Source organism: Triticum aestivum, chromosome 7A, assembly GCF_018294505.1.
Source record: "Triticum aestivum cultivar Chinese Spring chromosome 7A, IWGSC CS RefSeq v2.1, whole genome shotgun sequence".
Taxonomy (NCBI): Eukaryota; Viridiplantae; Streptophyta; class Magnoliopsida; order Poales; family Poaceae; genus Triticum; species Triticum aestivum.
The window spans coordinates 143167814-143189612 of NC_057812.1; the positions used below are offsets into that span (position 1 = coordinate 143167814).

The following is a 21799-nucleotide window of genomic DNA, read 5'->3' on the forward strand; positions in this document are numbered from 1 at the left end:
TGATTCCGCACTCTGATTCAGTAACTCTAAGTAATTCTCGTTGCTTACGAGTTTAATAACCCTTCAAGTCATTTCCAAGCCTTATTGGCTATATCATTATCATGCAAACTTTTAACTGTGCTACTTGGTCCTTCTTCCTGTAGCACAATTTTCTATGATAAGCTAAGCTTACATCAATTTTCCTCATCATATCATTTCACCTTGAACAGAAAGCTTGATTTCGAGTTTGTGTTGTACCCGTGTTCCAATAACCTTCCGTTTCATCATTCCTTTGACTTGTTGTCGTCGCTGATTGATTACATCTTCAAGAAAACTTTCGACAAATGTGTCGTGATCATCCTCAACGTAATGAGATCTTCCATGATATCAATCGACTTCCCGATGAGAAATACCATCCTTACCCCTCGATGATTTGTGTTACCATCAACAACACCCTTACCGTTCTTTCATCACAAACTCGTTCTGTTATTGATGCAACCTGCTATCCAGCTTGCATTATATTCTCCCTTGAAGTATTACTATCTTTTATGTCAAGGATGTTGTGAGACTTGCTCCACCTCATAACAATTCTTGATACGGTGATACTTATCGCCATATCCCTTTGTTTCTTGGTCCCCATGTTGATTCTAACCGGGATGCAGTCAACGGAACTGCTGTGATTCTGCACTTCTAGCAACCCTAATGCTTTGATATTAATGGTCGATATTTCATTCTTGTACCATTGGTTATTGAATCACCATTCTAAATATTGATCGTGCTACCTAAGCCCATATTTCGGGTGCACCTTTTAAGCAATGTTTAATTGTGTATGTTTTCCTCAAGCATACATCATTATATCATTAGATCTGACTAATGTTATCTCCTTGTTCACATAATTGTGGAAACCACCTTTTGGAAGTCTCGACGAAGTGTCGCTGAGTCCATCAGCCACCTTCTCATCCTCTCCTTGGTTTAATGATGAACTCTTGTTTCGGAACTCGCTTCCGTAGTTTAATTCCCGAGAATCTTACAATGTCATCGCGACAAATTGTGTTGCACCTTTCTTCTCAGGCATCCTGAGTCTGAGTTATCCTGACACCAATCAGATCTGAATCTCGGTCAGATATGATGGTTGGAACATTTTTCCAAGAGTCATAACATTGTTCCTTATATGACCCGGTAAGGTGATGTCATCCTAGCACACCTGGCCAGAGGACCTATTGTTATAGTTTCCTTTTCTGCGGGGTTATCCATTCTTCCATGAGGAAATTGTAAGACTTATTCTACAAGTTGTTCCTGATGAATCCTTCGTGTATCCAAAGTCTGACCTTTGCTTGAATACCATGTCAATGCTATCTCGAAGCATGTCTATGGTACTCCAATTTTCAGCAAGAACATTTTTAGCCCAATGTTGAATGCTTCTTGCTCAATTATCCAAACACCATTGTTTGGGTAATGTCATGGAATTGCTCTCCCTTTACCTAAGTGATTTTCTACTTTATATCCTGTCTTGGATATCATCCTCTGCTTGACTTTAGGCTGGGCAGCAAGCTCGACCCCCGCGTCCATGGCAGCAAGGAGGGAGGCCATGGAGGAGACGCAGGGGCCAGGTAGAGCAGAAGGAGGCGACGGGCATGGGATGGCAGGGGCGCGCAGCTGCGCACGCTCCAGGCGGAGGAGGAGAAGGGGCGCGAGCGGGAGGAGGCTCCGTCGTCGCTGGGGGGGACCGAGCACGGGGAATCGGGCGGCGGCAGAGTGGCGTCGCAGGGGACGAGAGGGAGCGGGAGATGGGATCGAACACAGGGAGAGATGGCGGCGCTGGAGGAAAAGATCGAGGGAAAAAAGGGGGTTCGATCGGTCTAGGGATTGAGGCCTTGAGGGTGCCGGCTGGGCCTTGGTGGTCTACGCTGGAAGAATGGGTCGGCCTGGTTGGAGGCCCAAGTGGCCAGCTGGGCTGCAAGGCTGAACTCCTCTCTCTCACACATTTCTCTTTATTTGCCAAAACAGCAAATAACAAAGAAAGAAAATGAGAGAAATAAAAGGTTGGAGAAGGAATTTGGGCACGGGGATAATTTCCCCGGACTCACAAAAATATGCTTGTTCCGAGAAAATAGAAAAGGCGAAGATTGAAAGATGTAAAATTCAAACTCGTTTGAATTTAATTCAAATGGGTTTGAACTAGGACTTGGTTTTTGAAGTGTCCAAAAATGTTGAAAATTTAGGTGTAGCTCCAGAAAATGACAAAAGGATATATGGCAAAGTTAGAGGCCAAGAGTTGTGATAACAAAGGCATTGGGAGTTTTGCAAGTGTGTTATGGTGAATTTCAAATTAAAGAAATATTTAATATAGCTCCCTACTATCGGGAGGATATGTTATAAAGAGAAGTCACCCTTCCCTCGATTTAAATAGATCAAAGATCTATGCATTTTATTTAGTTGAGTTTTACAAAATTAAAAGACATGATGACATGATGCAATGTGAATGATGCAATGATGAATGCAACAAACCAACAACTCACATGAAGAAACTCAGAAAACATGGAAGGCGTGTGAAGCTCCGGTCTTGGGGCGTCACAACACTCCACCACTACAAGAGGATCTCGACCCGAGATCCTAGGAATGGCACCGGAGAGAAACGGAAGAGGAAGAGAAGAGGTAAAACTAAGTTGCTTCTTTGACAAACGAGTGAAACCAAAAAACCTTGCGAGGTTGAAACAAATTGAAAGAACGAATACAACGAAGATGAACAATGTTGAAAACACTCTATTAGAAAAGAGGAACAAGGAACATTACTAAAACCTTACGAGGTTGAAAGACATAAGAAAAAGGTTGCAATGGACAAGAAGTACTTGCAAGCACTCTGGTTGATGAGATGTAAGACTTGATAAGATGAAAAGAACTTGAGCAGAGGACACAACACTCCGGTTAAAACAAGATAGAGAAGGCATAAGAATGATATAATTTGGACAGCACTCCGGTAGAAAAGAGAATAAAACTTGATAAGATGAAAAGAACTTGGAGGGATGACACAACACTCCGGTTGAATGGATAAGCAAAGGAAAGAACATGGTCTTCACAACTCAAAATTATCAACAACGAAAGGATAAGCTTGTTGTGGGCTTATGGAAAACATCTCGAAATCTTGAGGTGAAATTCTGCCACTAACGAAAAACAATAGATTGGATTGATATGAACAAGGAGACGAGAAACTTATTTCACCGGGAGGATAAATGAAGAACTTGGGTCATTTATCAGCACCATAAATAGAAACAATCCTTAGGGAAAGCTTTAGGTGAAATATAACCCAATATAACTCCAATGAAGAGATTGATGGATTGAAAAGATGTCTTGAGCAAAGAGAAAATGATGGATTTAGATATGTCACTCTTGAAAACTTGTGAATCATGAAACACGAAGGGAAATTATCAACAATGACATAACACCACCTCAAAAGATAAGATAGAAAGAATTGCACTTCGGATGCAAGATGAAGAATGCTTGAACTCCTCAAATAAGTCATGTGTTGAACACCATGTTTATTTTTAGAGTATAGCTTGGTGGATCTTAACTCGGAGAGAAATCTTGAAGAACAAATGAAGAAATGGAAGGAATCCTTGACGAATCACCAAGTAGAGCCTCCATGAAGAACTCCAGCAATAAAAGGATGATAAAAGGAAAGAGAAGTTGAAAACACAAGGTGAATCCTTGCAATGATTTAGATGGAGCTTCGCGGTGATATAACCGAGAAAAACTTGGAACTCCAGAAAGAAAATATGAAGCATCTGGAACCGAGAATGTGACATGATGAACAGCTCTGCAAAGAAGAAATTAGATCACTTGGATGAAACAACAATAAGAATTATGTTATGCGTATCCTTCACAAATTTAAATTGATGACAACCAACAGATTTGGCATACTACTTATTCTCGTAGAAAGGATTAAGATAGATATGGCGCAAACTTGGGAAGGTATTCAAAAATCCACCGGTAGGATTGAAACAACGAATAAATTAATATGAGAACAAAGGGAGAGGAATCTTGAACGAACCACCGTAAGAATTGAAAACGAATGAAGAAAAGAGAACGAATCACCAGGAGGAATTAGAAAATGAACGAAGGTACTTGAATCAATTTAGATACAAGATAACGAAGAGATCCCGAGCTGATTAGAGAATAATTGAATGATGCACCAGTAAGATTTGGAGAATGAGGGCTGAAAGCTGAGAATGAATAAACCTGAAATGATGGCCTTCGGAGAATAAAACTGAAAAGAATCTTGAATTGCTCCAGATGGGTGAAAAGAATTCTCACAATCCGAAACAATTATGAGAGGATGGCATCAAGCTTGAACTACAAATCTTCAAGAGAACGGACCAAGATTTAAGAGAAACTCTTCTTCGGTCTTCAAAATCGGAGAATGACGACGAGAAACACCACCATGAATTGTTGAGACACTCCGGAATGAAGAATAGAAAGGTTGAACCAATGATGAAAGAATTTGAAAGATCTTGGAGAAAGACATAAGACTGATGATAATTCATTCTTACGTCAAACTTGGAAACTGAATTTGAGAGTAATTCCGAGAAAATTAGAAGAGTCAGGTAAGATCCTAGGAAAAGACCTGTGGGTTAGGGCCCACTCAAAAGATACACCGTTGAATGATTACTTGAAAGGGAGATTGCACCGGTTGATTTAAATGTCTTGAATGAGATAACATCCTCAAAAGAACTAGAGCGAATTGAGAATGGAAACTTGAATCTTCTGATATATCTTCAGTGCTCCGGAACAATTGAATAGCGAGAAGTGGATGATTAAGAGGTGCACCGGCATGAGAAAACATTTGAAACGAGGAAAAGATATGATCGACAAAGCTTGAACTGAATCCACCGGAGAAGAAATAGAACGAAGAATGATGAACTTGAAGCTCTGTTAGTATCTTCCTGAGAATCATCGGATAAGAACCTTGATTGAAAATAATGAAGAGACTTCACATGAATAAAATGGATACTTGATTAAGAAATCTGAATCCTTGAAGAAAAAGGGTGGGAGGACGGGAAAAAACAAAGACAACTTGGGACGGATAAAACAAACACCGTTGGAAAAAAACTGAGAGGTGATCTTGCGAATGTTGAAATGATCGGATCCACTTGAAGAGAAAGACACCAGTTGAAAAGAATTGACATGACAACCTCGATGATCAAGAAGGATTGGTATTCATATAGAAGTAAGAGAACACCACTTAGGAAAGGTATGGAATCAACACTTGACATTGAAGCAACTCGAATACCACAAACCAAAACAAAACAAAAGATTGGCTTGAAAAAAATAAGCCGGAAACAAACATATGATAGACCCCATATCGTATCATGTGTCTTTTGGAAAGATATCCTGCGATATACTTGAATTCCCACTTATAAACTCCCGAAACTTTCTGGTTACGCAATCAGGTGTTGGGGATATAGGGGAAGCATAATATCTCACCTAAAACTAGCAAATCCTACATCCAGCTGTATCCATCCTTCAACACATAACCAAGAAACCTTCGGAAATCATTTACCTCAACCTTCAAAAAGCATCCGTTATACGAGTTATGGCAATACTCCCGAACTCCCGCCACAGTACTGGGTGGCGTCGAGGTTATCTCACCAACAACTGCATAAAAGAGATTTTCGATGTCGGTGAACACAGGTATTCCAGAACTGCAACGATAAAATTGTGACGACAACACCTCGGAGCTCAACTCCTTGGGACACTGCCACAACCCCTAAATGTCAGGAGGCACCAAGAACAATGTTCTCATCACAAAAACCATCGGAACGATTCCAAGATACCCGCGTGATCCTAAAAAAATCGTGAAATTTGAGGTGAGAAGAGTCAAAACTTTTACGTCAGGAGGCCTCACCAGAGCGACGAAGGGACTGAGGAGTAAAAAGAATCCTACTCTCCGATATATATAATCCTAAGGCTCAAAACATTTTGTTCTAGACTCAACAACGTCAGCGATTCGATCAAGCAGCGGGCTCCTAAGTCGGGGATGGCTCTGATTACCAACTTGTAACACCCACAATGCGGCTATATCTCCCACGTGTCAGGGCATGACTTAGAGGCATAGTCGCATGGTAGGTTTGTCGCAAGAGGGGTAATCTTCACACAATCCCATGTACTGAATAAGAATGGTGATGACGGGAAAATGGCGGGCGTGAAAACACGCGTCCACGTCATTGATAGAGAGTGAATTTTAAATGCATAAAATAAAAATAGAATCAAACATTGCAGGTACTTTATTTCCAGAATTCTTACATTTACATAAAAATTCTGTTAATTACATCTCCGAAGAGAAAACCCCTGATTAAGAATTCCAACTATCCTATTACATAGAATTGCAACACATGACTACTACAAAATGATAAAGAAAAGTCGCTCCTCCTTGCTGTCGTTGACACCGGTGTGCTCGCACTACAAGAAACCTGTTAATCCATGACGGATTTCCGGTGACAATTTCGAAATTCGTCATGAACCCCGCAGTACAGACCCGCAAGCCCACTAAAGCCCGCCTAAAGCCCTAAACCTTTTGCCCATATAAAAGCTAACCCTAAACACTCCCGTCCCCAACCTCTTTCTCCATCCGCCGCCACCACGCCTTGCCTCTCCTAGATCCCGTCCTCTGCCTCCAACTCCCCGCCTCCAAGCGATGATGAAACCCGAGATCCATGGCGACAGCGGCTGCAGCGGCCCGATGGAAGGGGCGGTCATCCCTAGCAGCTGTGGCGCGCCTCTGCTGCTCACAACCAACGACCCGGGCCATGGATCTGCCGCAGATGCCTCCCTCCTCTGTCTCCCAGGTCGCGCAACTGCCTAGCCGTCCGGAGATTTGGAGCAGCAATCGCCGGACGAGGAGAGGACGACGACTGTGACCTGTGGGAGGCCGGACCTCGACCTCGCCGGCAACGTCGACGACCTGCACAAGGTCCCTCCCTGCTTCACCGATCTTCTCCTATATCATTTTTTACTTCCTTTTCTCTACCATCCCCAATCGAAGTTTATGTCTTTGATTCAGATCAGCAGGACCTCTCTGCCACTCCGGTTTGATGGACAGTGATGAATGGGACCCATGCTCAAGCCCGACGAGCGGGGCAAGCTAGATGGCGAGGTCCTCTGCCCCGACCACCATGATTCCCTAGAGAACAAGAAGGTCGACCCTCTCGCCATGTTTTTCTTTTCTTTCCAAGTGATTGCTGCTCTACTCTAGCATAGTTCTCAGGGGCTATCCAATTTTTTTGGACTAAATGTGATGCATAAAATGTGGCCACTTCGTTTTCCTGATACTCAGAAGCTACAGCCAATGATAGATTAGTTCTGTTGGCTATTTCTTTTTCTTCTCTTGTCGTGCGAGCACTAGCAGTAGTGTAAAATTTGTGAGATCTGTTAGTTAGTTAAGAACTACTAATTTAGTAATTAAATGCCCCATGAGATGCTCCTGTTGGTTCCTTGGGTTTTTATTGATTGTGGAATAAAAGTAATTTATTAATCTCACTCAATGGATTGACGAAGAGTAAGATTTTTAACTAGCGCTGCTATTAATTACACTACTTCTCTGTTATATATTATGTACAAACTTTCTATGTGTTATCATCATTTGGTTAATCAGTCCTCCTCGCCTACTCTCGCTCCCGCACTAATTACATATACAAGTTTAGTGTCAGATCCATGAAATATACTTACTACCATCATTTGGTTGCAGCAAATATTACATATTTTGTTCATTGCACCTTGACGTACTCACCGGCAAGGTATTATTTGCTGCCATCTTGGATTGTAACAATTGGGTTTATTTACTACTCCCATCCGTTCCACAATATAAGAATGTTTTTGACACTAGTGTAGTGCCAAAAACGTTCTTATGTTATGGGACAGAGGGAGTATTATTCTGTAAGATTTTTCTCATGCTAGTTTTCTGGTTTGTCTTGCCTGAACAGCCTCTAACTTTGGTTTTCGTGGAGACAAAATGAAAATCTGATTCATTGAGATATTGGCTATACAGCAGAGGTTTCCCTACAACGGCGATCCATGGTGACAGAACACAGGAGGTTAATACATATTCTGGACTCTTCTGTCCTCACCTAACTTGTTCGTTAGCAGTAATATAAACTGCAATGGCAACACATTCTAGCTAATATTTTAGTTTGAAATATCTGCCATGCTGTTTTAACACTGGAAGCTTAAGAACAAGAGACATTTTTCTAAGCATGCTATACTTGTATGAGTTGCAGATTTCAGAAGTGTCAAGGATATATCTAGCTTAAACATATACACCACTTGTTATACATATGGCTTTGCTTGGAGTATCTCTGCTAAGATTCTAGCTAGTTTTATCTACCTCGTGTCCACTTGTTCTGCTTATCTGAATATAAGAACAATTAGGCTGTAGTTATCATTAAACTATTAATGATAGCTGTATGTAGTTACTCCAGGCATGTGATTCACATTATTTTTGGAAGACGGAAAAGCTTTGCCTTGTATAGTAAGAAAGAAAGAAAATGTCAAACTATATGTATATGCCAGAGTTGCACATGTAACAGAAACATGTGATCACAGATTACTACTAGTCTATTTCCCTTAACCATGTAAATTGATTATTTTTTATATGACACTCATTTGGCATTTTCTTAAAGTTGCTTGACCAGTCTATGCCACTTAAATATGATACGCACTGTTTACTGTTGTCGGTGTTTTGAGATGAACTTGCAGCATAAACATTGAGTTTCATGTGTACTGTAGTTCGACGATCAGAGGCTTTGCGTCGTGCATATTGTTTGTTAGTGATGCCATGTTTTTGTCATAGATACTTTGTTATTCTCATTTGTAGGAACTCTTAGATTTAAGAACTTTGGACAGTACGTAATTTATTTTTTCTCTTGTTTTAATTCTCTTATTTCTACTGTATATTTCTATCACAAGTATCTAATGTTGTAAATATGCTAGGTATAGATGAAATGATAGTTGCCTATAGGAGTCTGATGACAAGAACCTGAATAACAACCTGAATAATATATTACTTAGTTTTGTGATGTGTGTATTGTTACTGTCATTTGAAACACTTTTTCGGATTAATTTTAGGAAACCATATGTTTAGTCTTGTTTTATAGTAGATACAATGTTATTCTCATTTGTTGGCACCATAAGATTTAAGAACTATGGACAACATGTATTCATTTTTATATTTTTTGTAATTATATTATTTCTACTATCTATTCATATATAACAATATCTAAGGTTCTTGTAAATATGTAGGTAAGATTGGGAAGTTTGCTACTTGGTGCTGCTCAGCACAATCAACCAAGACATGATGGCTGCCATCGGGAGGCTGACAGCAAGAACCTAAATAACAACCTTGATAGTTTGTATGTTTTGCTGATGTAAAATGAATTGTACTCATTCCTAAGCGTGATGTGTGATATATATATTGTCGATCTATATTGTAAGTTGTCATTTTGTAGAGGATTTTGTAAACTGCTATATTGTGGATACATACAAAAGGCGGTTGCATACTGGTTGAACTATGTAATGTTACACTTTGCAAATACTTTCTCTTGGCCAAAATTAGCATTAGGATTTGTGTATTGCATAATGTTAAACACGTATGGGGTAAAAAATGGGATGAAAGAAATGGGCTAATGTGCTCAACCATGACGAATTTTGTGACGGAAAAGAGTATCCACGTAGGCAGCCATGTCATTCAAATTGGTAAATAAAAAATCCTACGTGGCATTTATCGATGACGGATTGTTCCGTCACAATGGATTGGGCCTGAGCGGGCCTGGGGCACATCCATGACGGACAAGAGCCGTCATGTAAGGTACGGTGTGAAATTATGACGCGATATACATGACGGATTTCAAGTCCGTCATGGATGGGCACCCTTGACAGTTTTCTGTCGATCCATGACGGATCAGGACTGTCACGTATTAACAGATTTCTTGTAGTGTCGGGGGAGCATCCTCGATCTTCTTCAAGTTATCATGTGTCTTGTTCATTTATATTTTTACCCACGTACTATTATGAGTAGTACGTAGAGTATGAGTGCAATGTGTTTTTTTTTGCATCGGACACCTAATTTGTGTAGTCGACTTAACCAACATATGCTAGTATGACCATGCGGCTATCTTAATCAACTTTCAGGTCATTTCATTTTAACGAGTGATAAGTCCACTAGCAGAGTATCCACTTAATACATGCATGCTACATCTTTTATTGATGCATATATGACCATGCATGAGATGATGATTTACTCCATGTTAGCCTATGCGCATGCATGGAAATTTAAGAAAAAAGGGGGGTTCCAATATCAGAACCATCCAATATGTTATCTTGTTTGATTTGATATGTTTGATGATAGCATCTACTAAAGCGAGCTAGATGCAATATCCTTTATTTTTTTATGGGTTACATGTATATACTCTAACCATCAGTGGGCAGTATATACGTGTTGCATAGAGTCTGTACGCTCTAGATTTCATATTTTAGATATGTAGGATTATACTTTTAACTTAACCTACACGCATTCATTTCTTTTTATGGGCATGCTATATTTTAGTGCAAAATGAGACAACTAACACTTTTATTATCTCATGTTTACCCGTTAGATTTCACTTAGCATATTCTATATGCATTAGAGTATGCTCATTTCATCATCTATATGACAGATGTATATGCCATTTGTACCTTCCTGTTTGTATTACTACTGACGTGGCATAGCATGTATGTCCGCAGTGTAACCAACAAGAGGCCTCAAATATAATTTAGCAAGCACCCGATTTATACATTTTTATGCACTAGGTATAGAGGTACATGCACAATTTACATTGTCTTATTTTGTGCAACTCAAACAAATGAAGAGTGCATTTTGTAGGCACATATTTATTCTATGATTTTATGTAGATGATCATCTAGGGTTTGGGTATGTTTCATATTTGTTTTTCCCCAAGCTTTACCTTTGCGTCACTCTCATCTACGATGGAAGGGAAAATATATCCTCCTTAGTTTTGGTTCGCCATGATCGACCAAGGAGTGAAATTTATCCTCTTTGACATAATCGCACTTTGGCTTGTATCACGATGATCAACCAAGGCAAAAAAAATTACAAGAAGAAATTATATGTTGTATGCTCCTTGATTTGTATCACAATGATCCGCCAAGGAGTATTTTTGTTGTTGTTAAACATATTCGCACTTTGGCCTGTATCATGATGATCAACCAAGGCGAAATGTCAAGATGGGGCTATATGGAGAATGCTCCTTGGTTTGTATCACAATGATCAACCAAGGACAAATTTTCTTCTCTTAAATATAAGTGCTCTTTGGCTCGTATCACGATGATCAGCCAAGGCAAAATATCAAGGTGAAGATATATGGAGAATACTCCTTGGCTTGTGTCACAATGACCAACCAAGGGCAAATTTTCCTCTCCTAAACATATTCGCACTTTGGCTTGTATCATGATGATCAGGCAAGGCAAAAATGTCGAGATGAAAATACGTGAGATATGTTCCTTGGTTCGTATCGCGATGATCAACCAAGGACAAATTTTCCTTTCCTGAACATAATTGCACTTTGGCTCGTATCGCGATGATCAGCCAAGGCAAGATGTCAAGATGAGGACACATGGGCATGCTCCTTGGTTTGTATCACAATGATCAACCAAGGAGAAAGATGAACATGATGAGAGATATAGGGAGGATCAAGAAGATTAGAGGAGAATCATGATGCCCACCTTGTCTACCTTTCTCAGGCTTTTGACCGGACGACGGCCTTGCAGCAGCAGCAGCAGCAGCGTGAGGCTAGAGATCAAGAATATGAGCAGGGAAAGTAACAGCAGAGCAGCAGCGGCCGGCCGGGGAAAAAGAGAGCAGCAGTGTGCGGCAGCGCAGCGGAGCGATCAGGAAAAAAAAGAGCAGCAGTGTGCGGCAGTGCAGCGGAGCGATCAGGGAAAAGAGAGCGCCAAGAGCAGGCCCTTTGGAGGTATTTATAGGAGGGAGCAACGAAGGAAATCAACGGAGGGACGCGCCCACGTTCTCTAGTTCGTGGGTGAGATCGTGTGAGCGTGGGGCTGCCTCCTTCTTTGTTTATTTGTTTAATCACTAATTTCTCCAACTGTGTGGTTTGGCTGGCAAGTTACGTACGTGGTTAGCTCATGTGGGCTAAACCCCTTCTTTTACTAATTAATCTATGGGCCTTGGCGTCATCCAGCATATTTTAATGGGCTAGGCTTAATCAACTATTAATGTGACATTGAGAATTATTTTCTTAGTGTGACATGCCGTATATAAATACATGGAAAATGTATTTTTTATGTGGCGTTATATCCCTCATACCCATATTTCATTAGGAATGACGTGCGTCTCTTTTCCTATGTCGCCGTGATATTTTATTAGCGGCGATGAAATAATGCCCATGTATATTGCATGGTTTAATATTTGAGAAATAAGCGTCGCCCGCGATGATTTTATGTTGACATTTCACGCGGTCTAATATGTGAAGATATTAGCGCCGTCTATAATCTTGCGTCTCATGGTTATTATTTCATCGAGAATAAAACCTTTTATGGAGATTTTATTCATTTTACCAACTTTGTGAATACCCGATATTTTCATATTCTAAGCCAATGTAAGTGCTCAACAATTATATATTGATATTTGGCTCATTCCTTTATTTCCGCGCCTGCTATTTTCTAGTAAGCGGTCAAAGTTAAACAAAGTCATTTGCTCTTCCCATTGGGTGATTCATCATTTTTGCCACTCGGATTAATTTATATTTTTATAATAGCTATTGCACCATACTTTACTTTGGCGAAATTCCGTGTCAACAGATGCCCCTCGAGTTTTGGAAGGGAATATTTCTCTGATTCACTTTCAGAACTCGAAAATATATGTAGACGAAAATATATGTAGACATATTCCGTTTCATATATATATCGCGAACGTTTTTCTTAGTGTGGGCGACACACTTATTTTGTTAAAATATCTAGCTAGATATTTATCTAGGTGTGCCTTTTGAAAGTTTGTTAGTCCCTTCGTTGGATAAAGACTCAATCTTCAAAATTTGTTACAAGACGCTGGCCTTCCGCCATGTAGTTGTAGTTGCGTCCGGCCGGAGCGCATACCTTTCCTTATATATATCTTCTTCCTATCGTCTGGCAAGGGGACTCTATTTACCTCACGCATAACCCAAAGTCCAGATCTTTCTTATGATTGACCTGCTATTCTTTGGACTACTGGGTACGCAATGATGTGCACTCATTAATTGTCTTTTTCTCATCATTCTTTCGGATGATTCTCATCTCTACTCCCTTCCTTTCTTTGTATGAAAAAGATTAGCATCTGCCGCTGAAGCATAGATCTTACGTTGGTAAGTTTGTACTTAGTTCATTCTGATAGACATCTACGTGCATGATTTACATCTTCTGATTGCCCCTTAATTTTTGTTCCTTCAATATTGTAGGAAGGTTTAGGTACAATCTGGCAAAACAACTATATTTTAGTTTCGGACGTATACCTGCTCTCTCTTTAGGTACTATACCTACTGTCTTTTTATTATTTTTATACACATACTAGCATCAGAGATTGGATGAATAATTTATAGATGAACCCATGCACGTAACCTCCTTTAGGCCATGAACGCCTGTGCATCTTGTCCCGTATATATGCGGAAATTTGGTCTCGCAATGACGTGTCGGCAAGTTATATACGAACTTGGTCCGACGTACAATTGTAGAGATCAATATTTTTTTATACTTAAAATTCTCGTTTTAAAGATCAAATGTATACCTTTCTCACAATTGGCGTGCCGGCAAGTTGATATGAACTTGGCCCGACGTACAAATTGTGAGATATGTCATACAATCAACGAAACTCCCCTTTATTCATGCGGCAATTATCAACTCTTTCCAAGTTTATATAAGATGCTCGTTTAAAGATCACACGTATATCTTTTTCACAGTTGGCGTGCCGGCAAGTTTATATGAACTTGGCCCGACGTACAAACTGTGAGATCAATGTTTTATTTATTTATTTATTTAAAAGATGGTCGTTTAAAGATGCAAACTTATATCTTCTTCACAGTTGGCGTGCCGGCAAGTTTATATGAACTTGGTCCGACGTACAAACTGTAGAGCTCATTTTTAAGCTACACACATATATCTTTCTCGCAATTGACGTGCCGGCAAGTTTATATGAACTTGGTCCGACGTACAAACTGCGAGATCAATGAAGCCCCCCTTTATTTGATGCAAGAATTATCAACTCTTTCAAAGTTTTGCATATATAAACTTTTTTTTCAAAGTTTTGCATCTATCAACCCTTTCAAAGTTGACATTCCAGAAATCCTAGATTGGGCTTTATGCATGTATCTCTCTTTTTTTGGAGGATAATTCATTTTGCTGATATTTGACCTTTGCATAATTTTTTTAGCACTAACAATCATCATCCTTTTTTTGTAGAGTGCAAATCCTTTCTTCTTCATCAAGGGCTGGCTTCGCTCGGGCTATCGCCTCCGTGGTAAAATTTCCATTCATTTACCATGGTTCATTTATTTTGTTGTTTTGAACACAACTTGTACATGTACCGACACACGTATATTCTTTTGTATAGAGATGGCGCAGAAATCGCCCACGGTTCCCTCACATCGACTATCCCTTGTCGAGCTAGCCAAGCAACAGAAACTATATGAACCTAGCTCCGATGACCAAGACTGCCCCATAGTTAAAGCTATAAGTATACCAAAGGGTGAACTCGACAACGGTCCTCGCGGTTGGCGAGCGAGACAGTCCAAACTAGCTTATTCATATTACCCATTGGCGGCTTCACCGCGAACTGATACAGCTTTATGTCTGGGTACTAGGATGGTATCCAAAGGTCTGACTTGGGAACGTCATGATATTGAGTATATGCCACGTCCTTCAGGCTATAATGAATGGGGGGCAAACATTTTACGAAATCATTCTTTTTCCCTAAAAGGGCTTGGTGAAGGTTCAGATTACCTTTGTGGAGCTATTTACTGCTCTTTGGGTGATTATTCTATTTCACCTGCCTTGCTAAGATCTCTGTTAGAAAAATGGAATCCAAAAACCAACACGTTCCTATTCTCATGTGGTGAACGTACTATTACACTCCTTGATATGTATCAAATGGCTGGTCTTCCTCTAGATGGAGACTTATATGAAGAATTTATCCCACCAGAACATGCACTAGACCCCTCCCTTTGCCAATTCCCTGACTTCTTACCGGACCTATTATCCGCACATGATCAGCTTGCCAAGAACAATGGCGGCCACGTGACTTTCCAGGTCTGGTGTGACTATTTTCACAACCGGTGAGACCATTCCGTTCCTTTCGCGTCTCTTCGTGAGGTCCGCTTGTATGTCGCGGCGTACATTGCTGTTTGGTTGTGCTACTTTGTTGTCATTGGCGGGGGAGCCTACATTCGCGCTGGCGTCCTTGTGATGGCGTCCTGGATCGCTCTAGGGCGTCGAATTTCACTAGCTCCACCAGCACTTTGTTCTATCTATTTTTCGCTTCGTCGCATCAGCACCCATCCTGTAGGACTCTGCTACCGGATTAGGGGATGGCCCATCCATTTCATTATCGGCTGGATGGGGGTTTATCTGAAGAATGTATTTGGTAAACGAGCAAAAGTGAGCAAATTTCCAACTCCTAAGCTTTGTCCAGGGAAATTATCTATGGTGGGGACTATGTTTAGGATTCCACACGATTTTAGCCCTGAAAAGGCGCACGATTTCTTCGAGAAACACAAGAGTATTGTGTGGTACCCCTCAAATTTCTCTGACTTGGCTAGCACTCATTGGCTGCAAAAAGCATTCATCATTTCCATCCGTCGAGGGATGCTATCGTGGAGAAGGTCCGATTATGATGACGACTTGTGCATTGTTGAGCCGTATCATCCCGACCGGGTGGCTCGACAATTCAAATTGGATCAGCAAGTACCATATACTCCATTGCGCAGTTTATATATAATAGATGACATTAGTGTTGCTTATGCACACTGGTGGCATTTATTGCGCTCGAATCCGAAACAGCCTCACTATATTCCCAACAAAGATTTTGTGGGCAATTCCTCAGTGGCATGGACAAACTGGTGGACCATTTTCATCCAACCTTTCACCAGCGTTCTAGGCCAGCTTCGTCAAGGTAACATGCACGGGCGAGATTCCTATGAAGAAAGGCTTGCCAAATATGTGAATAATAGGAAGAAACATATTTTTTTCTCGCAAGATTTTGGAAGGGGATCTTGTCGTAGTAAAGAGGGTGTCTGCTGAACGGCAAGAGGAATATCTTGCAGCTATTGAGGCGAGAGAAATGCCGGCAGTGAATCATTGGAGGGACATCTTAAGAGGTTACCACTTGGATAACAATGCCCCGCCACCTTTGTTGCAACAGGTAATATATATACGTATACCTTTTTTTTACTATTATGCGCCAACACCACTATTTACTAACTGATATTATTTTTGCTATTTTTTAGAAGCGGAAAAATAATCCAAATGATGTTGCTGCAAGTTCCTCTTCCAATCCCCGGCCACTTATAAACGTGACAGTATCAGGCACACGTTTAAATGCAAGGAAGGAGGGTACTGACATTTTGGTTGATAGGAACTCAGAGGAACCTAGTCCAAATGCAACAATCTCTTCCGGTGGGGAGGAAAGACCTGCTGTAAAAAGGAAGATTGAAATTTCTCTTGGAGAAAGCCCATGTAATCTTGACGAGTTGGTTGATTTTATGCATGAACTTGATGATACAGGGACTGATGATAATGTCATAGGTTCTGATCTATCGTTTGAGGATTTTGATATATCAGAACCCTCTCTTAATCTTCCAACTCCCCCTACGTATCTATACTCAGGCGTGGCCTCGCAGGCTGATATTTCAAACATTTCGCCTATCTCTACGCACGGTAGCTTTATTCGTCCTTTGTATCTTTTTCTATTTATTAACTTCATTGCAATATCATTTATCTTGCCCCTCCTTCTTATCGCCAGGTGATACGGAAGGAGCTTCTAATCTCGTCAGTGGCGAGGGAATAATGACACAGATTTCAGCGCCATCCATGGATATTTCCGCTATTACCAAGCCAGTTCTGGATGCTATCGATTTGTTGCTACAGAATGCTTTTGAAGCTTTAGATGCCCCTACATTAACAGATTCCCAGCGCCATGAGATTTTCCAGGCAATTCGGTCGATGCTCCCGGTTGGTGATATTGTTCCTCAAATTGCCCCTGTCCGCGCGGCTTGGGAAAAATTTGTCTCGATCTCAGATACAGTGCAAGAAGCCCGCAGAACCATTGAGGGTCAGTCAAAGCAAAAGTCTGAATTTGTTACTGCAGCAGAGAGGAGGGCTGAATCCATTGAAGCGTCTCTGAAAACTTCAGCGGAAGAGATGTCATCCATGCTGGAGAAACAAGCTGAGAAGAAGGAACGTGTGGAGGCCCTCTCCGCTCAACTACAAGAAGCTACCGTTGAGTTGTGTACAGCTGAAGAAAGGGTCAAGCAACTGGAGTCAGACCGTTCCGCCAAGCAAGCTGAAGCCAAGAAGTTGCATGAAGATTTGCTCGAAGCTAATGTGAAAGCTTCCGAGGAATTGGAGGCTCTTAAAGGGAAGACATCGACGCTGGAGGACGAAGCCAAGTCTATTATTAGAAGTCTGAAGGAGTGGCGCTCCATGTCCAATTGAGTTTCTTTGTTCTTAATAAATCAGACATGTTGTCTATTTACATTTTTTACTCAGACTTGCATAAGGCGGCCAATCGGCAAACCCATTTTCTTGGGCCTTCTCGCATGCCAGTAGCACCATTCGTGTATGTTTGCATGGGATCTATTCATGTGTACTGATGGACTATGCAATGTTATTCGTATAGCCCTGCTTTCTGTGTGGAATGGATACTCTGTGCTAATTGCATGAACTAGCTTGGGTAACCCCTTTATTTATTTACATTTTTTTGCTTGAAGCTTTATTACTTTATTTCATTGTTCATTTTTATCTTTTACAAATTTATTTATATTTTTATATACACTGCCCTTTCGTACAACAGTTTAAGCTTATGAGAATTTGGAGTCTTTTTTTTACGCCATAGTTTAGACTCGTAGGATATCGGAGTAAAATTTTACGTGCCCCAGTTTATACTCTTAAGGGTATGGAGTACGCTTGATGATTTCTTTTCTTTGCATCACAGTTTACACTCGTAAGTCGTTGAAGTAATTAGTTTTTTTGTGCGCCCCAGTTTAGGCTCGTGAGGGTATGGAATATATTTTTTCTATGTGCCCCAGTTTAGACTCGTGAGGGTATGGAGTGTATTGTTTTTATGTGCCCCAGTTTAGACTCGTGAGGGTATGGAGTGTATTTTTTTTATGTGCCCCAGTTTAGACTCGTGAGGGTATGGAGTGTATTTTTTTATGTGCCCCAGTTTAGACTCGTGAGGGTATGGAGTGTATTTTTTTATGTGCCCCAGTTTAGACTCGTGAGGGTATGGAGTGTATTTTTTCTATGTGCCCCAGTTTAGACTCGTGAGGGTATGGAGTGTATTTTTTTTATGTGCCCCAGTTTAGACTCGTGAGGGTATGGAGTGTATTTTTTTATGTGCCCCAGTTTAGACTCGTGAGGGTATGGAGTGTATTTTTTTTATGTGCCCCAGTTTAGACTCGTGAGGGTATGGAGTGTATTTTTTATGTGCCCCAGTTTAGATTCGTGAGGATATGGAGTGTATTTTTTTATGTGCCCCAGTTTAGACTCGTGAGGGTATGGAGTGTATTTTTTTTATGCATAGTAACGCTTAAGGAATTTCCCATTTACCGGTGCCGGCGAGTATTTCCCGTCTGGTGATACGATTCTATACACGCCGCTAGAATAAACCTCTTTTATGACGAAGGGACCTTTCCATTTTGGTTCAAATTTTCCTTTCATCCGTCGCGTGATATTCATGGGACGAATGACAGCCAGAACTAAATCTCCTTGTTTGAACGACCTTTGTTTGACTCGTTTGTCGAATGCTCGCGACATCCTAGCTTGATATGCCTCAAGATTTTGCAGAGCTTGAAGTCATCTACCTTCTAGTCTCTCTAATTCATCGAGACGTAATTGTACTGATTTTCCTTCTGACAAATTTTCATGTGTAGCGACTCTCAATGACGTGATCTGTACCTCCAAAGGTAGAACGGCTTCTCCTCCAAATACTAAGGAATAAGGTGTCATTCCTGTCGGCGTGCGTGTTGTGGTTCTGTAAGCCCACAAGGCTTCGAGAAGCTTTTCATGCCAGTCACGCTTATTTTTTGATACAACTTTCTTTAGCAACTTGCAGAGGGTTTTGTTGAAAGCTTCTGCTTGTCCATTGGCGGCTGGATTATATGCCTTGGAATAATGATGGTCTATCTTAAACTTGGAGCATAACTTATCCACTTGTTTGTTTTTAAAAGGAGTTCCATTATCAGACATGATCCGGGAAGGAACGCCAAAACGATATATGAGTTGTGTTCTTATAAAATGTTCTACATTCTCCGCTTTGTCTTCCTTTAGTGGTGTAAGTTCAGCCCACTTGGAGAAATAGTCTGTTGCTGCTAAAATGAATTTGTGACCTTTGGACGATGGTGGATGAATTGGCCCAACTATATCCATTCCCCACATTTCAAAAGGCCAAGACATATTTGTCGCATGGAGTGGTTCGTGCGGCTGATGTATAAAGTCAGCATGCACTTGGCATTCATGGCATTTCTTTGCAAATTTAGTGGCATCTTCAAACATTGTAGGCCAGTAGTAGCCTAGACGCCTTAATTGGTAGTGCAATTTAGGACCTGATTGGTGCGAGCCACATATTCCAGCATGCACCTCGTTTAAGGCCTCCATAATTTCATTTCCAGCAAGGCAGCGCAATAATATGCCGTCATGGGAACGCCTATAGAGTATGTCATTGATGCATGTGTAATGGATTGATCTTTTGCGGATTCTAGATCTTTCGCTAGTATCAAGAGGTAGGTATCCATGAAGTAGATATTCGAGGAATGGTGCTCGCCAATCCCCTACCTCAATTTCACATATATCAGCTGTCATTGCAGAAGATATTACCGTTTCTTCTTCTTCTTCAACAAATATTGGCAATAACCTTCGTTCCTCTATGTGTACGTCCATCATTTCATGTGAGTCTAGTGACATACTTGCAGCTAAACCGGCTAAGGCGTCAGCCTTTTCGTTTTGATTTCTAACTATGTGCTGAATATTTAGATCTTTGAACATAGCTAGGAGCTCTTTTGCCCTTTTGAAATATGGCAACAATTCTTGTTTCTTTACCATGTAGGTCCCCATCAGTTGATTAATCACTAATTGTGAGTCCCCATAAACAGAGAGCGTATCGAGCCCCATGTTTATTGCTATTTCAAGCCCAATGATAAGAGCTTCATATTCGGCTGAATTATTTGACACCGCCGAAGTTAGGGTAAATGAGTACGGAATCACCCCTTCATTAGGTGTAATGAAAACGACTCCGGCACCTGACCCAGATTGCCGGCAAGCGCCATCAAAGTACATTTGCCATGTTGATTTTGTAACGGTCGTGGCGAATACATCCTCATCTGGCAAGTCATCATCTATAGGAAAATCATCTGGGATCGGATGTGCCGCAAGGAAGTTAGCCAAAGCTTGGCCTTTTACGGCCTTTTGCGGTATATATGTGATGTCAAATTGTGACAAAAGCATCGCCCATTTAGCTAGTCTCCCTGAGAGTACCATTTTACTTAAGATATATCTGAGTGGGTCTGCTCTTGAGACTAAATGTACAGTGTGTTCTAAGATGTAGGGTCGCAATTTTTGTGCAGCGAACACCAGTGCGAGACATATTTTTCCATGTCTGGATAGTTGCACTCGGCCCCTACCAAGGTGTGGCTAAGATAATACGGGGACGTTTCCTTTCCTGCATCATTATTTTGTGCCAGGAGTGCACCTAATGAAGTAGGCATTGCAGCAGTATAGAGAATTAATGGTCGGTCTTTAATCGGTGCGCCTAAAACAGGAGGATTTATCAAATATTTCTTAATTTCTAGGAATGCGTTTTGGCATGCTTGATCCCATTCAAAAGGGACTCCTTTCTTCATAAGTCGCGAGAAAGGTTTGCATCTCCCAGATAAATTTGAGATAAACCTCCTAATATATGCTAGGTGGCCTTGGAAACTCTTCAGTTCATGTAAGTTAGTGGGTGGTGGCATCTTAACAATCGCCTTGATTTTACTTGGGTCGATGTGAATACCATTTTTTGTAACCACAAAACCGAGAAATTTTCCAGAGGAAACTCCGAACGCGCACTTCATGGGGTTCATTTTTAGATTATGTTGCCTAAGACGCTCAAAAACCATTTCAAGGTGTTTCAAGTGGTCTTGTTCATGCTTTGATTTCACAACTATGTCGTCTATATAGCATTCAACAATCACATATAACAACCCGTCTAAGATGATTGTCATTGCTCGTTGATATGTCGCCCCAGCATTTTTTAATCCGAAAGGCATGACTTTATAACAATATATGCCTTTAGGTGTGCGGAATGCTGTTAACTCTTCATCTTCAGGTGCCATTTTAATTTGATTATAGCCGGAACAACCATCCATGAAAGAAAATATTTCATGCCCCATAGTAGCATCGACTAGTATTTCAGAGATGGGTATTGGGAAATCATCTTTGGGGCATGCTTTATTCATATCCCTGAAATCTACACATATGCGTGTTTGACCATTCTTCTTTTTAACGGGTACAATACTAGAGACCCATATGGGGT

At 40.8% G+C, this 21799-nt stretch overlaps 1 protein-coding gene across 1 annotated transcript; it reads left to right on the forward strand.

The window, feature by feature from the left end:
• Positions 1–13217: 13217 nt before the first annotated feature.
• On the forward strand, positions 13218–17818 carry LOC123154065 (golgin subfamily B member 1-like). Its single transcript, XM_044572867.1, has 4 exons — positions 13218–13382; positions 13476–13544; positions 14473–14530; positions 17030–17818. Exon 4 carries the CDS (start codon positions 17074–17076, stop codon positions 17719–17721), a length of 648 nt encoding a protein of 215 aa, XP_044428802.1. The 5' UTR covers positions 13218–13382; positions 13476–13544; positions 14473–14530; positions 17030–17073; the 3' UTR covers positions 17722–17818.
• Positions 17819–21799: the final 3981 nt, after the last annotated feature.